This window comes from Dendropsophus ebraccatus, chromosome 7, assembly GCF_027789765.1.
Source record: "Dendropsophus ebraccatus isolate aDenEbr1 chromosome 7, aDenEbr1.pat, whole genome shotgun sequence".
Classification (NCBI taxonomy): domain Eukaryota; kingdom Metazoa; phylum Chordata; class Amphibia; order Anura; family Hylidae; genus Dendropsophus; species Dendropsophus ebraccatus.
The window spans coordinates 56,154,807-56,168,875 of NC_091460.1; the positions used below are offsets into that span (position 1 = coordinate 56,154,807).

General features: G+C 41.3%; 1 protein-coding gene across 5 annotated transcripts in view; it reads right to left on the minus strand.

Moving 5' to 3' along the window:
* Positions 1 to 14,069, minus strand: part of APBB2 (amyloid beta precursor protein binding family B member 2) — a 237,417-nt gene that overhangs the window by 116,483 nt on the left and 106,865 nt on the right. For all 5 annotated transcript variants that reach the window (XM_069977565.1, XM_069977564.1, XM_069977563.1 and 2 more), the window contains exon 5: positions 11,603 to 12,406. In XM_069977565.1, coding sequence (XP_069833666.1) covers positions 11,603 to 12,406 — 804 coding nt within the window. The remainder of the gene's footprint in view (positions 1 to 11,602; positions 12,407 to 14,069) is intronic.

A 14,069-nucleotide genomic window follows, 5' to 3' on the forward strand; every position in this document is an offset into this window, starting at 1 on the left:
TGTTGTTTTGTTTTGTGCTTTTACTGTACATGAGCTATGCTGTTATATAATCAGTTTTACTTTTCTTATTATTATACACAAAACTTTAATAAAGATATTGTAAACCATAAAAATGGATTTTCTATTAAAATTCTATTTTAAATAATCTCCTGTAATTTAAATTTATTAAGTTACCCTCAATTGTTAAAGGGAACCAATCAGCCCAATTGGGCTGATATGATTCCCTGGAGCACTGTATAACATACTATATCTCAAGGGGACAGAGTGTGTCTATTGTCATCTATGTCCATGAGGTTTGCTGTAAAGCATATCACTAAATGCTGTTAGGAACAGCCCTGGCAATATGGCAGCCCCATAACAATGTACAAAAAGTGAAATAAAAAAATTAAATCAGAAAATGGAACAAAATAGAATAAAAGAACAAGTTTTAGTATATGACTCTAATAAGTAAAAGAAAATTTAGACGACACATTCCCTTTAAGTTTCTACTTGACACCATTATACTCCTTTCCACTCCCGACAAAAAGTTGAAAACAACCTATCCCTGTGTGAACTTTATTATAACTATGTGCTCATAAATCCACACTGCCATGCTGCTCAAGAATTAGGCAGATTGACAACTCCAGAGTATGGAAATCCCATTGACAGCTACTGTCAGGACAGTAAGGAAAATCCACATGTGGCCACTTTCTGTATTGGGGCTTGCAGAAATTAATACTTTATTAGCCTCCAAAACAACCCCATTCAGACATATGGAGCTGGTGTTCAGGCATAGAAGTTATTAAAACAAATCTGTTGCTTGTGAACATACTGTAAAAGTGGAAATACAAATTTTTACCAACTTGAAAAAGAAAAGTTATATATACAACAAATGTATTGATAATTTTCTTCTTAGTTATATGATTCTGTGTGTGTGTGTGTGTGTGTGTGTGTGTCTGTGTGTGTGTGTAAAAACAACAACTATGCGGGCCAATAGTTATGCAGGTTATTCAGGTTCCTGTGCATTCCCTGCACCAACATAAGTACACTATATATCTTCCCTATGTCAGCATGGTTACACAGTGAACCAATGCATCAAACCAACACTATAGGTAACCATTGCAAATTTGTACACATTCTTTAAAACTTAGATGCAACTTCCATACACCATAAATAAGTTCATATAATAGATAGTATACACATATACACACAGTATAATGCTATTAGTCATTACATAAAACTTTTATTACTATTTGTAAAATCTATTCTTTTTTGTATATAGAATTTGTGGGTTTCAACACGGTAGAGGCCTAGGTAATATCAAACACATGACTAATAGAACCATCAAACCCAAGGGGAAAAAAAAGGTAAAAATGCAAAGTGAGGCCACTACTATAAAGAGATCTCTTCAAGAAAGTAATTTCCACCAAGCAGCATTAACATTTGCTTAAACGCTAATCAATACTCTGCCTGCCAGTCAGCAAACTCTTGCCGCATACCGTCACAATTGCTGTTGCATTAAATCAGATGTAAAAGGGATATAACACAAAAGAAGTTGGATGCAACAATCAAACAATATAAAGCAACAAGTAAACATTGTACTTACAAGAATCCTTTCTTTGGAGGTATCCTAGCTGTCCTGCTATCAGCATCCTTTGTTAGCTACAGCACAAGTAGCTCCAATGAGCTTCATTCTTTCCATCCATGAAGAATGATAGATCCCAGAACTAGGATTAGTGAGAGCATTGATATGCGAGGACCTAGATTCTAATAGTTCTTAAGGCATATGGTGATTTTAGAGAGGAGGATGTGAGCGATGCTAATGAAGGGGAGTTGGTTACCTTCTCCAACAAGAAGGAGTCTAGGCAGACACCACATGTTGATCTCAGGAAGGAGGACTGCCTTCACCAGCCAGACAGCGGCTACAGGAGCAATAAAGAAATTATAGCCCTGTGTGCAAACACATCACTACTCAATTGATTTCCCAGAGACAGTGATGTATTTCCTGACTGATTCTGTTTAGGACGCCAGCTTTGGAGGGAATAAATTCAAAGATGTGAGTAAGTGATCATCAATCGCGGGGCTACATTAACATCTCTGCCTCCAGATGGACACAGAATTTAATAGTCCTATGCAGTGTCGGACTGGGTACCTTGGGCCCACCAGGGAAACTGATTCTAGGGGCCCACCCTACATACAAAGACACAACCAGCGCCAAACCTTTAACATTAGTACAGCGACTTTGCATAAACCCGTGTATGTTACCAACGATGCATGCACATTGCCAGTCACATATGCAATCGTTTAGTGGCACCATATGCAAACAGCATAGAATGTTTAGAATGTTTTTTTTTTTTAAAGGAAATTTCTCGTCTACAGAAATTCAGTTCACTGCTGTGTGCTGCATGTTAGCAGGTGAGAACACCCCTTTAAAGAGGATGTACCACCAGGAACATCCTCTTGAATTTAACACACCGATAGAACGGCGCCGTCATGAGGAACCGCGGCCCGGTTCCTGTGTATGGCGCCATTCTATCCAGCGGTACCAGGCCGTGCTGAAGCACTGGAGGTCAACCGGCCCGCCCCCAGTGGGTGGGAATTCCCTGCCCTCTATGAAGAGGCTCCAAATCAAATCATCCGCTGCAGATCCAGTGTGTGTTAAGGCACCCTTAGAACATTTTTTTCATGTGAACAGGAGGACCTAATGCACAAAAAGCATGACATCATATATACACCCACCCCACACACACACACACACATATATATATATATACGCACACACATCACACAGTGCATGCCATTATATACATTAGTGATGTCACGAAACCAGATTTTTGAGTTTAATACCAATACCAACTTTTTTATTTTGATACTTGATACCATTTCGGTACTTAGCATATAACCCCCATAATAATTCAATATAATGCTGCCCCCCCTCCCCCCCCCCCCCCCCCCCCCCCCCCCGACTGCAGATATAATGCTCCCCAATTTTAAGACTGTTCAAAATTGCTGTATTCTGATTGCCATAACTTTTTTAATCTTTCAACCTGTAGGGCTGTCTGAGAGTTATTTTTGTGCACCATGGTCTGCAGCTTTTCGGTACCGTGTTTGCATGTACAGTGGTGCCTTGGATTACGAGCATAATTCGTTCCAGGACCGCGCTTGTATTCCAAATCCACTCTTTTATACCAAAGCAAATTTTCCCATAAGAAATCATAGAAATGCAGACAATTGGTTCCACACCCCCAAAATAATGATTTATTATTCTGAATAACATGTAAAACAGATGAAACAAACATTCAGAAACAGCAGGATATGTGATATTATAAGTTACTGTACAGTAATGGAGAGGATGGGAAACTCAAGGGCGGACAGAGACTGCAGGGAGCATGATGGAATGAGCAGGGAGATGTAGGCATATACATGCAGCGCTCTCTGTCCGGGGAGAGAGGGGTTACAGCTATGAAGAGATTACCTCCACAGTCCTGTCCCCTGATGTAAGCCCCAGCCTGAGGTGGATCTGCTATGATTGGAAGGTGAGGGAGACTTCCTGGGTCAGAGTACAGTGCTGTAGACCCCGCTATGCAGACCATGTCCCTCCCCCACTCCCCCTCCCACCCAGTACAGGGAGCTCTTACACCAAGTCACAATTTTGAAAAACTGTGAGCTCTTAAACCAAAACGCTCCTAAACCAAGTTACTCTTAAACCAAGGTACCACTGCATTACTTGTTTTTTTTTTTTGTTTTTTTTGCAAACACTGTATACCATGCGAGTTTAGGAAGGTGATAATTTAATAGTGCAATTACACATGCGATGATGCCAATTTTTCCCCTTTTTTTGTTTTTATTAAAGTAGTTAGAGTAAGTAGTAGTATGGCTCACACACACAGTATAGTATGTTGGGGGTAGCAGTAGTATGGTGGACACACAGTATAGTATGTTGGGGGTAGCAGTAGTATGGTGGACACACAGTATAGTATGTTGGGGGTAGCAGTAGTATGGCTGACACACAGTATAGTATGTTGGGGGTAGCAGTAGTATGGCTCACACACACAGTATAGTATGTTGGGGTAGCAGTAGTATGGTGGACACACAGTATAGTATGTTGGGGGTAGCAGTAGTATGGCTGACACACACAGTATAGTATGTTGGGGGTAGCAGTAGTATGGCTGACACACACAGTATAGTATGTTGGGGGTATCAGTAGTATAGCTGACACACAGTATAGTATGTTGGGGGTAGCAGAAGTATGGCGGTCACACAGTATAGTATGTTGGGGGTATCAGTAGTATAGCTGACACACAGTATAGTATGTTGGGGGTAGCAGTAGTATGGCTGACACACAGTATAGTATGTTGGGGGTAGCAGTAGTATGGCAGACACACAGTATAGTATGTTGGGGGTTGCAGTAGTATGGTGGACACACAGTATAGTATGTTGGGGGTAGCAGTAGTATAGCTGACACACAGTATAGTATGTTGGGGGTAGCAGTAGTATGGCGGACACACAGTATAGTATGTTGGGGGTAGCAGTAGTATGGCGGACACACAGTATAGTATGTTGGGGGTAGCAGTAGTATGGCTGACACACACAGTATAGTATGTTGGGGGTAGCAGTAGTATAGCTGACACACAGTATAGTATGTTGGGGGTAGCAGTAGTATGGTGGACACACAGTATAGTATGTTGGGGGTAGCAGTAGTATGGCTGACACACAGTATAGTATGTTGGGGGTAGCAGTAGTATGGTGGACACACAGTATAGTATGTTGGGGGTAGCAGTAGTATGGCTCACACACACAGTATAGTATGTTGGGGTAGCAGTAGTATGGTGGACACACAGTATAGTATGTTGGGGGTAGCAGTAGTATGGCTGACACACACAGTATAGTATGTTGGGGGTAGCAGTAGTATGGCTGACACACACAGTATAGTATGTTGGGGGTATCAGTAGTATGGCTGACACACAGTATAGTATGTTGGGGGTAGCAGTAGTATGGCTGACACACAGTATAGTATGTTGGGGGTAGCAGTAGTATGGCAGACACACAGTATAGTATGTTGGGGGTAGCAGTAGTATGGCAGACACACAGTATAGTATGTTGGGGGTTGCAGTAGTATGGTGGACACACAGTATAGTATGTTGGGGGTAGCAGTAGTATAGCTGACACACAGTATAGTATGTTGGGGGTATCAGTAGTATGGCGGTCACACAGTATAGTATGTTGGGGGTATCAGTAGTATAGCTGACACACAGTATAGTATGTTGGGGGTAGCAGTAGTATGGCAGACACACAGTATAGTATGTTGGGGGTTGCAGTAGTATGGTGGACACACAGTATAGTATGTTGGGGGTAGCAGTAGTATAGCTGACACACAGTATAGTATGTTGGGGGTAGCAGTAGTATGGCTGACACACAGTATAGTATGTTGGGGGTAGCAGTAGTATGGCTGACACACACAGTATAGTATGTTGGGGGTAGCAGTAGTATGGCTGACACACACAGTATAGTATGTTGGGGGTAGCAGTAGTATGGCTGACACACACAGTATAGTATGTTGGGGGTAGCTGTAGTATGGCTGACACACACAGTATAGTATGTTGGGGGTAGCAGTAGTATGGCTGACACACAGTATAGTATGTTGCGGGTAGCAGTAGTATGGCTGACACACACAGTATAGTATGTTGGGGGTAGCAGTAGTATGGCTGACACACAGTATAGTATGTTGGGGGTAGCAGTAGTATGGCTGACACACAGTATAGTATGTTGGGGGTAGCAGTAGTATGGCTGACACACACAGTATAGTATGTTGGGGGTATCAGTAGTATAGCTGACACACAGTATAGTATGTTGGGGGTAGCAGTAGTATGGCGGTCACACAGTATAGTATGTTGGGGGTATCAGTAGTATAGCTGACACACAGTATAGTATGTTGGGGGTAGCAGTAGTATGGCTGACACACAGTATAGTATGTTGGGGGTAGCAGTAGTATGGCAGACACACAGTATAGTATGTTGTGGGTTGCAGTAGTATGGCGGACACACAGTATAGTATGTTGGGGGTAGCAGTAGTATGGCTGACACACACAGTATAGTATGTTGGGGGTAGCAGTAGTATGGCTGACACACACAGTATAGTATGTTGGGGGTAGCAGTAGTATGGCTGACACACACAGTATAGTATGTTGGGGGTAGCAGTAGTATGGCTGACACACACAGTATAGTATGTTGGGGGTAGCAGTAGTATGGCGGACACACAGTATAGTATGTTGGGGGTAGCAGTAGTATGGCGGACACACAGTATAGTATGTTGGGGGTAGCAGTAGTATGGCGGACACACAGTATAGTATGTTGGGGGTAGCAGTAGTATGGCTGACACACACAGTATAGTATGTTGGGGGTAGCAGTAGTATGGCTGACACACACAGTATAGTATGTTGGGGGTAGCTGTAGTATAGCTGACACACACACAGTATAGTATTATGGGGGTAGTACTTGTAGTTGTATGGCTGACACATAGCACTAGCATTGTATATTGAGGATAGTAGTTGTATTGCTGACACATAGCTATACAACTACTATCCCCAATATGCTATACTAGTGCAATGTCAGCCATACAACTACTATGCACAATATGCTATACTAGTCCTATGTCAGCCATACAACTACTATCCCCAATATACTATACTAGTGCTGACACAGCTATACAACTACATGCTGACACATAGCACTAGTATAGTATATTGAGGGTAGTAGTTGTATTGCTGACACATAGCACTAGTATAGTATATTGAGGGTAGTAGTTGTATTGCTGACACATAGGACTAGTATAGTATATTGAGGGTAGTAGTTGTATTGCTGACACATAGGACTAGTATAGTATATTGAGGGTAGTAGTTGTATTGCTGACACATAGCACTAGTATAGTATATTGAGGGTAGTAGTTGTATTGCTGACACATAGGACTAGTATAGTATATTGAGGGTAGTAGTTGTATTGCTGACACATAGCACTAGTATAGTATATTGAGGGTAGTAGTTGTATTGCTGACACATAGGACTAGTATAGTATATTGAGGGTAGTAGTTGTATTGCTGACACATAGGACTAGTATAGTATATTGAGGGTAGTAGTTGTATTGCTGACACATAGGACTAGTATAGTATATTGAGGGTAGTAGTTGTATTGCTGACACATAGGACTAATATAGTATATTGGGAAAAGTATTAGCTGTAGTGGAGAGAACCTTCACCTCCCAGTTCAGCCCTTACACATTTACACACCATCCTACATAATGTTGACATAACACACATATTTGCACACACATAAGCACACTCACCCTTCATGAAGAGCAGGACAGGTGTGCAGGAGATGTATGTGGAGGGATCAGAGAGCTGCATGGTGTGTGCAGACAATCCCTACTGCCCTCCCCTTCTGTCCCGACCGGAGAGCTGGATACTGGAGGCCTGTCTGCTCTGGGGGAGCTCCACATGCAGAGACATCACCCAGCAGGAGGCCTTCTGTTACAGGCCGCCTGTCATAGCTGCTGCAGGGGGCCCTCTCCCCTCCGGCTGTGTCCCCACTGAGCAGCCAGAGAGGAGGAGGTGGGGGAGGGGCCGGGAGAGGAGAGAGACACCGCGCTCCACATTACACTGCTGCCTGTCACCTGGTCACTGCCCGGCCCATACACCTCATACATATACATATACAGAGGCAGTGACCAGGTGACAGGACTCTGCAGCTGCAGGGAGAAATGTACGGCATATGGGGCCTTGAGCAAATAAACGGGAAGCCTCCTGTTAAGGGGCCCACCAATAGGGAGGAAGGGGGAGGGGCCCACCGGGGGTTTCCCCGGCTCCCCGGTGGCCCAGTCCGAGGCTGGTCCTATGCTACATTAATGAACATAAAGCTCCAATGCGGACCCTTCCTATTAATATTAATACAGTAAGAATTAAAGGTGTAATGTATCCCGGCTTCTTGGCTCGCCACATTTCTAACAACGCTGGTTATTCTTTATGTAAATGTATAAAGTTATTAAATGTGAACACACATTTCATGGGTCAGCAATTGAAATAAGACATCAGATTGTTCGCACAGCTTCTAACCTTCCTCTCGCTGAAGGTGCATTGCAGCAATGGAATCAATTGATTTAGTGGATGTATTCTATTAGCGAGAGTGCTCCTCTCATCTCATAGTCCCTCCCTTTGTTACAATATATCATTAAGAGCAATGCCAAGAGCTGGCCTGGCACTGTGACCGAGGGAAAACTTTGCTGCTGCAGACCAGAACAAAGACACCGATTCTTAATAAGTAATATATGTAAATACGGTCCTTTTTTTTTTTAAGACGAGCTTCAGGATACGCTGACACGACGAATAAAGACAGACTCCACAGGTAACAGAAATTGTGCAGATTTCACCTGCACAAATTGCAGGATCTCTGTGTATGATACATATATATATATATATATATATATATATACTGTAAATTTAGATGAAACTATACCTCCTTACAAAAGATTGCATAAAACTGTATTGGTGGACTGTAACTTCTTCACTGACCACATAGTTACTCTAGCCAATTTAAAAAAAAAAAAAAAGCCAAGCAAAGAATGTTTGTTTTTTTTTATAGAAGAAGGCATTACTTTCAGACATGTGGGTTGAGATATAGCTTACACAATTTAAGGTTATGTTCACACAACATCTTTTGAGCTCTGTTTAAAATGACGCCCGTTATTTTGAGTCTAAAATAACAGACATTATTCAGCTGCCTGGCCTCCCCTTGTGTAATGACTGGTGTTTGCACATTATTCTAGTTTGAGGTTACTAATTGGCCTTTGGATGCGGCTTAATTTAAAAGTCCATTGAATTTAATAGTAAAAACGGTGGAAAAAGAAATACTGTGTGTGAACAACTAATAAAAAGCGTCCGCTGTTTGCAAAAGACATCCGAAAATAATGATCATGTTCATTATTTTGACATCCGCTATTTGGCGTCCGTTATTCAATGCATTGTGTGCATTGGATGTACGTCTTCTCATTAACTTCAATGCATTGCCATTGCAGTCAGTTAAATCGCAGCAAAAACTGACGTTTTTTTAAAATATGAAAATCATCTTTTCAATATTTTTGACGTTGTGTGAACATAGCCTAAGGATGCAGCATGGCTCTAAGTACATAGTGAAGTCTGGGATGATTAGCTTTTTCTGAGGTTTCAAAGAAACTTGATTTCTGCTTAAAGGGGTTATCCAGCGCTACAAAAACATGGGCACTTTCTTTCAGAGACAGCACTACTCTTGTCTCCAGTTCAGATGTGGTTGGCAATTAAGCTCCATTCACTTCAATGGAACAGAGTAACAAAACCCCGCCCAAACTGAAGACAAAAGTGGTGCTGTCTCTGAATGAAAGTGGCCATGTTTTTGTAGCACTGGATAACCCCTTTAAGAAAGCATACTATGTTACATTGATGAGAACCAATACAAACAAAACATATTATCTGTCATTATTTCTCAATGGAAGGGCACACATCCCCAAATATGTGGGCCACCAATATGGCCACTACTACAGTTTTCATAGTAGATGTAATAATAGTAAACTAAAGAAAAGGGTAGCAGAACTCACCAACGTCACTAGATAAAAACAGCCTCATTCCCTACTAGTAAAACATCAGCATTTATAGGAGCTGTCAGCCAGCATTACCATATTTCTGATTGAAGAAACTCCCTATAATGCTATAATATATCCCTGTGACATTTGTAACCAGGGCACATCCACCCCTAATACTGAAAAGATGGCCTGCCCCAAGAGTCTTGTTATTGCCACCAATCTTAATACGATTTGTATAGTAGTATTATATAGACATTGTATATTCGGAATGTATGTAGATCTTATTTGGTAACCACATGGAGTTACGGTATGCTACTGTTACATAGCCAGAGTATAATAAACCTTTTTAAAACCAGTTTGTGGCTTCATACATTCATTATTGTGATTTTTTTTTCTATAATTTTACATTATTGTTTTAAACCTTAAACTATGCGTTCAGCGGAGCTGCAGGAAACTCATGCTTTATATTATGTTTGGAAGAAAAGTAATTACAATATGTATTACAGTAATCTTTATTTAAAAAAACAATAGGATGACGTGCTTGGTTTCATTTTTGCCTTCATGCTACAGTAAATATATTATTACATGCTACATTTAATGTTACTGAGTGGTAAGAGGTACCCCACTGCTAGAAACGTAACAGTACATTATGTTTCTTACAGTACAGTATTTCATTTGATTCACTATTAATCATGGATGTTCCTTGCTGCTGATAAATGGCCCATGTAAAAGGGCCAGCAATCAGGTGCTCATTTATTGGCTGATTGGATCTTTTGTGCGGTAATTTCAATTATTGTTATCGGCAGCACATCATCCAGTGTGTACAGGTAATGTGCAGCTGACAATGATGATTGATAAGTGATGGGTGCCAATCACTGTCCTATCTAAAAGGGCCTTAAACCCAAGGACTATGAAAGTCTAAAAGCTGCTGCTGTAACATAAATGAATAACACTGTTAATGTTAAGATATCATTTTGTTAAGTGAATGATAATTCTAATATCCTCCATATAAATGCAGCCAGAGCTTGTATCAGGAAGCCGCTAGAATCTAGCATGGAGGAAGGGAATATCAATATTCAGGCTTTGTTACCATCTTCTGTCTGAGGACAGGTACTCACTTGTTTAAGATCTTTGACTATTTGGCCTGCTATCGCTCTGGAGCCTGAGGTAAAACGGTTATTTCGCATTAGTTGGAATGAAAAATTCCTATCATACCAAATTCTTTAGGTTTTGATAAGAGCTTAACACTGATTTATACTGGCTCCGTTCTACTATGAGGCTCCTAGGAAATGTCTTGTCTGTAACAGCTCATAAATTGTAGGTTTTATTAGTACAGTAAGAGCAGGGCATGCCTGCATAATCTCCAAACTGTACTTAACCACTTCTTCATATCTGCTAAGTTAGCACACTGGAGACATACCGTTTCAAAATAATTTCACTAATTTTAATTATGTAACAATATATGACACCTAAGTATCTGTTTTACATAGCACAATTTTATTCCTGGGCAATGGTACCCTGCTCTTATGCTGAGTAACATTGCCATATCCCCAATTTACCTGATGTTATTTCTACTACCTATGGCATATATATGTATGTGTATAGACTATGTAGACAATATATGACATTACACATTCTTCCCCATAAACTACCAACTGGATGAGTAAAACATTGGTAGCAGGGATGCCACCTCCACCTTTTTTTATCTGGCAGAGGCTACTTTATATATCCTTTTTACCAAAATTGCCATTGAACACAAATTTGGCTATAAGGGTCAGTTCACAAGGAGTAAAACTGGCGGAATGTTGCCAGCCTCCGTGTCATACTGGCAGTCTATGGGAGGGCTCGCGTCTCCTCTTTGCGTGAAAGAATTGACATGTCAATTCTTCCGAGCAGAGAGGCACAGAAAGAGGAGGCGCGCAAGCCCTCCCATAGACTGCAAGACACTCAAATTAGTTTTCAGTCAGATATAATTTTACAACAATAACTTATTTTTGCTTACAAACAATTCCCAAGCTTACCTGTCTCTTCAGGAGTTGTTGGTGAAGCACTGTCTTGGGACAAGGTAGTCCAACTGGAATCTTCATCACTGGGAGCTAGATTCTGTATGCGATGCAAGGCGCAATCTGTCTTTGCACCAGTCTTTGGATGATCCTTCTTAGTTTCGGGACTAGATGACACTGTTGGCACAAGAATATCCTCAGGGCTTGGAGTCTTGTTCTGTTTTGACAGCAGCACTTCTCCATTGGTAATGATTCCAGGACCTTGACCAGTGATCCATATGGAGTTTTCATCTTCTTTAACTGCATGGCCATTAGTCAGACTCTGATCAAGGTCCCTGGAGGTTTCAAGGTCAGAATAATAATTGAGGAAGCTCTTGGTCCTTCTGGGAAGTAGAGGAAGAATTTCAGAGCTTTCTGGATCCTCTTCATCCTTGCCTTCTAATTTTTCTGAAATTCTGTTGATACCATCTTCTAAACTAACATTCTTGTTTAGGTCTTGTCCTTGTTCGGCAGCTTTTCTCAACTGGTTCTCTCCATTCTTCACCAGTTTGATATTTGAAGAGCCGTTTGACAAAAGTGGTTGTGCTGCTGTATCCGACAAGCCCATGGCTGCCTGAATATTGGTCAATGCATATTTTTTTCGGCATTTTGGAGGTGTGTCACTCTTTGTTTCAGTCTGTTTTACATCTGAATTTAGTAGTTCATTGTGAGAGGATCTTAAGTTTAAAGTGTTTGGAGGACTAACCGGGCCATTCCTGTTTACTATGTCTGTTGCACTGTGGCTTGCCATAAACACTGGAAGTGTTTCCACACTTGAGTCAACTAAAAGAAACAATAAAAAGAGATGATGTTCATTATGGATTTTATATGACATGATATTAATAAAACAATCCCATAATACACTACCCTACTACAGGATCTAAAATATTATATGCATATGTTGCTTCTGTTCACAATAGATACAGTTAGGTCCATATATACTGACACATTTTTTTTAACCTGTTTACTGAAACATATTCAAGTTATAGTTATATAATGAACATGGACTTTTAGCTTTTATTAGAGGGTATCCACATTAAAATTGGATAAATGACTTAGGAGTTTAAGCTACTTAATATGTGCCACCCTGTTTTTGAAGGGACCAAATGTAATTGGAAAATTGACTCTTGGGCTGGTTCATGGGAAGTTATGGGCAATTCCCTTATGTCATTTGTGAGATTTTTGCTGGAGGAGCTTTCCATGCAACATCGGCCGTAGTAAATACGAAAAAATACGTTGCCTGTCTAAGGGGTCCCGGCCGGATCATATACACATAGGATACGCTCCGGCCAGGACCCCTAGCGGCGCTGCAAACAACTGAAATGTCAGTTTTTTGCAGCCGCTATTCATTGAATAGCGGCCGCAGAAAGCTCAGTCAGTTCACACTATGAAGCGAGCGGCTCCGGCGGCTTGCTTCATAGTGTGCTGTGGTGAGTTCTGATGCGGGCGCGCGCATCAGAACTCTGCGGGTCGAAAGATCATCCGCCCGGTACTGCTGTTCCAGCCGGGATGATCTTTTCAGAGACCGGCTTCTCCGTGACCCGCCCGGGTCACGGAACGGCCGGTCTCTTACGCCATGTGAACATGGCCTTAAGCTGTGAAACCAGACACACAAAAAAAGACAGAGAAATTGCTACAATATTAGGAGTGGCAAAATCTACAGTTTATTATTATTATTATTATTATTATTATTATTAAAATCTACAGTTTGGTACATCCTGAGAAAGCACTGGTAAACTCCTCAATACCAAAAGACCTGGATGCCCACAGAAGACAACTGTGGTGGATGACTGCAGAATAATTTCCATGGTGAAGGGAAACCACTTCACAACAGCCAACCAACTGACCAATACTGTCCATGTTGTAGGCTTATTAATACTTATAACTACCATAAAGAAAAGACTGCATGAAAGGAAATACAGAGAGTTCACTGCACAGTGTAAGTCCCTCAGAGTCACTGTCACATCAGAAAACTTTTGACATGTCATAGAGACATATCAAATGTTTTGATCGGTCCGGGTCTGAGTGTCCTGACTTATACCGATCGGGAGATAAAGCCGGGAGAAGACGTGCTGCAGCATGTCCTCTCCTGGCTCTGAGTGACGTGATCAGTCGAACTTACAATGGAGTCTGACTGATCACATGACTCTGGGCAGGGAGAGGACGCAATGCAGTGCGTCTTCTCCTGGCTAGATCTTCTAATCCATACTGGTCTGAACACTCAGACCCGGACCAATCAAAACTTTTGACATGTCTCTATGACATGTCAAAAGTTTTTTGAAGTGATGCTTTAAGAATAAGGCAGCTAGATTGAACTTTGCTAAAAAAAATAATAAAAAAAGGCCTTATTCACACGTTCAGTAATTTTCAAGGTTCGTGAATGAAGTCCACTATCTACCGTCGTGATCCGTGAAAAAATATCCGTGATAGCATCTGTTTTGCATCC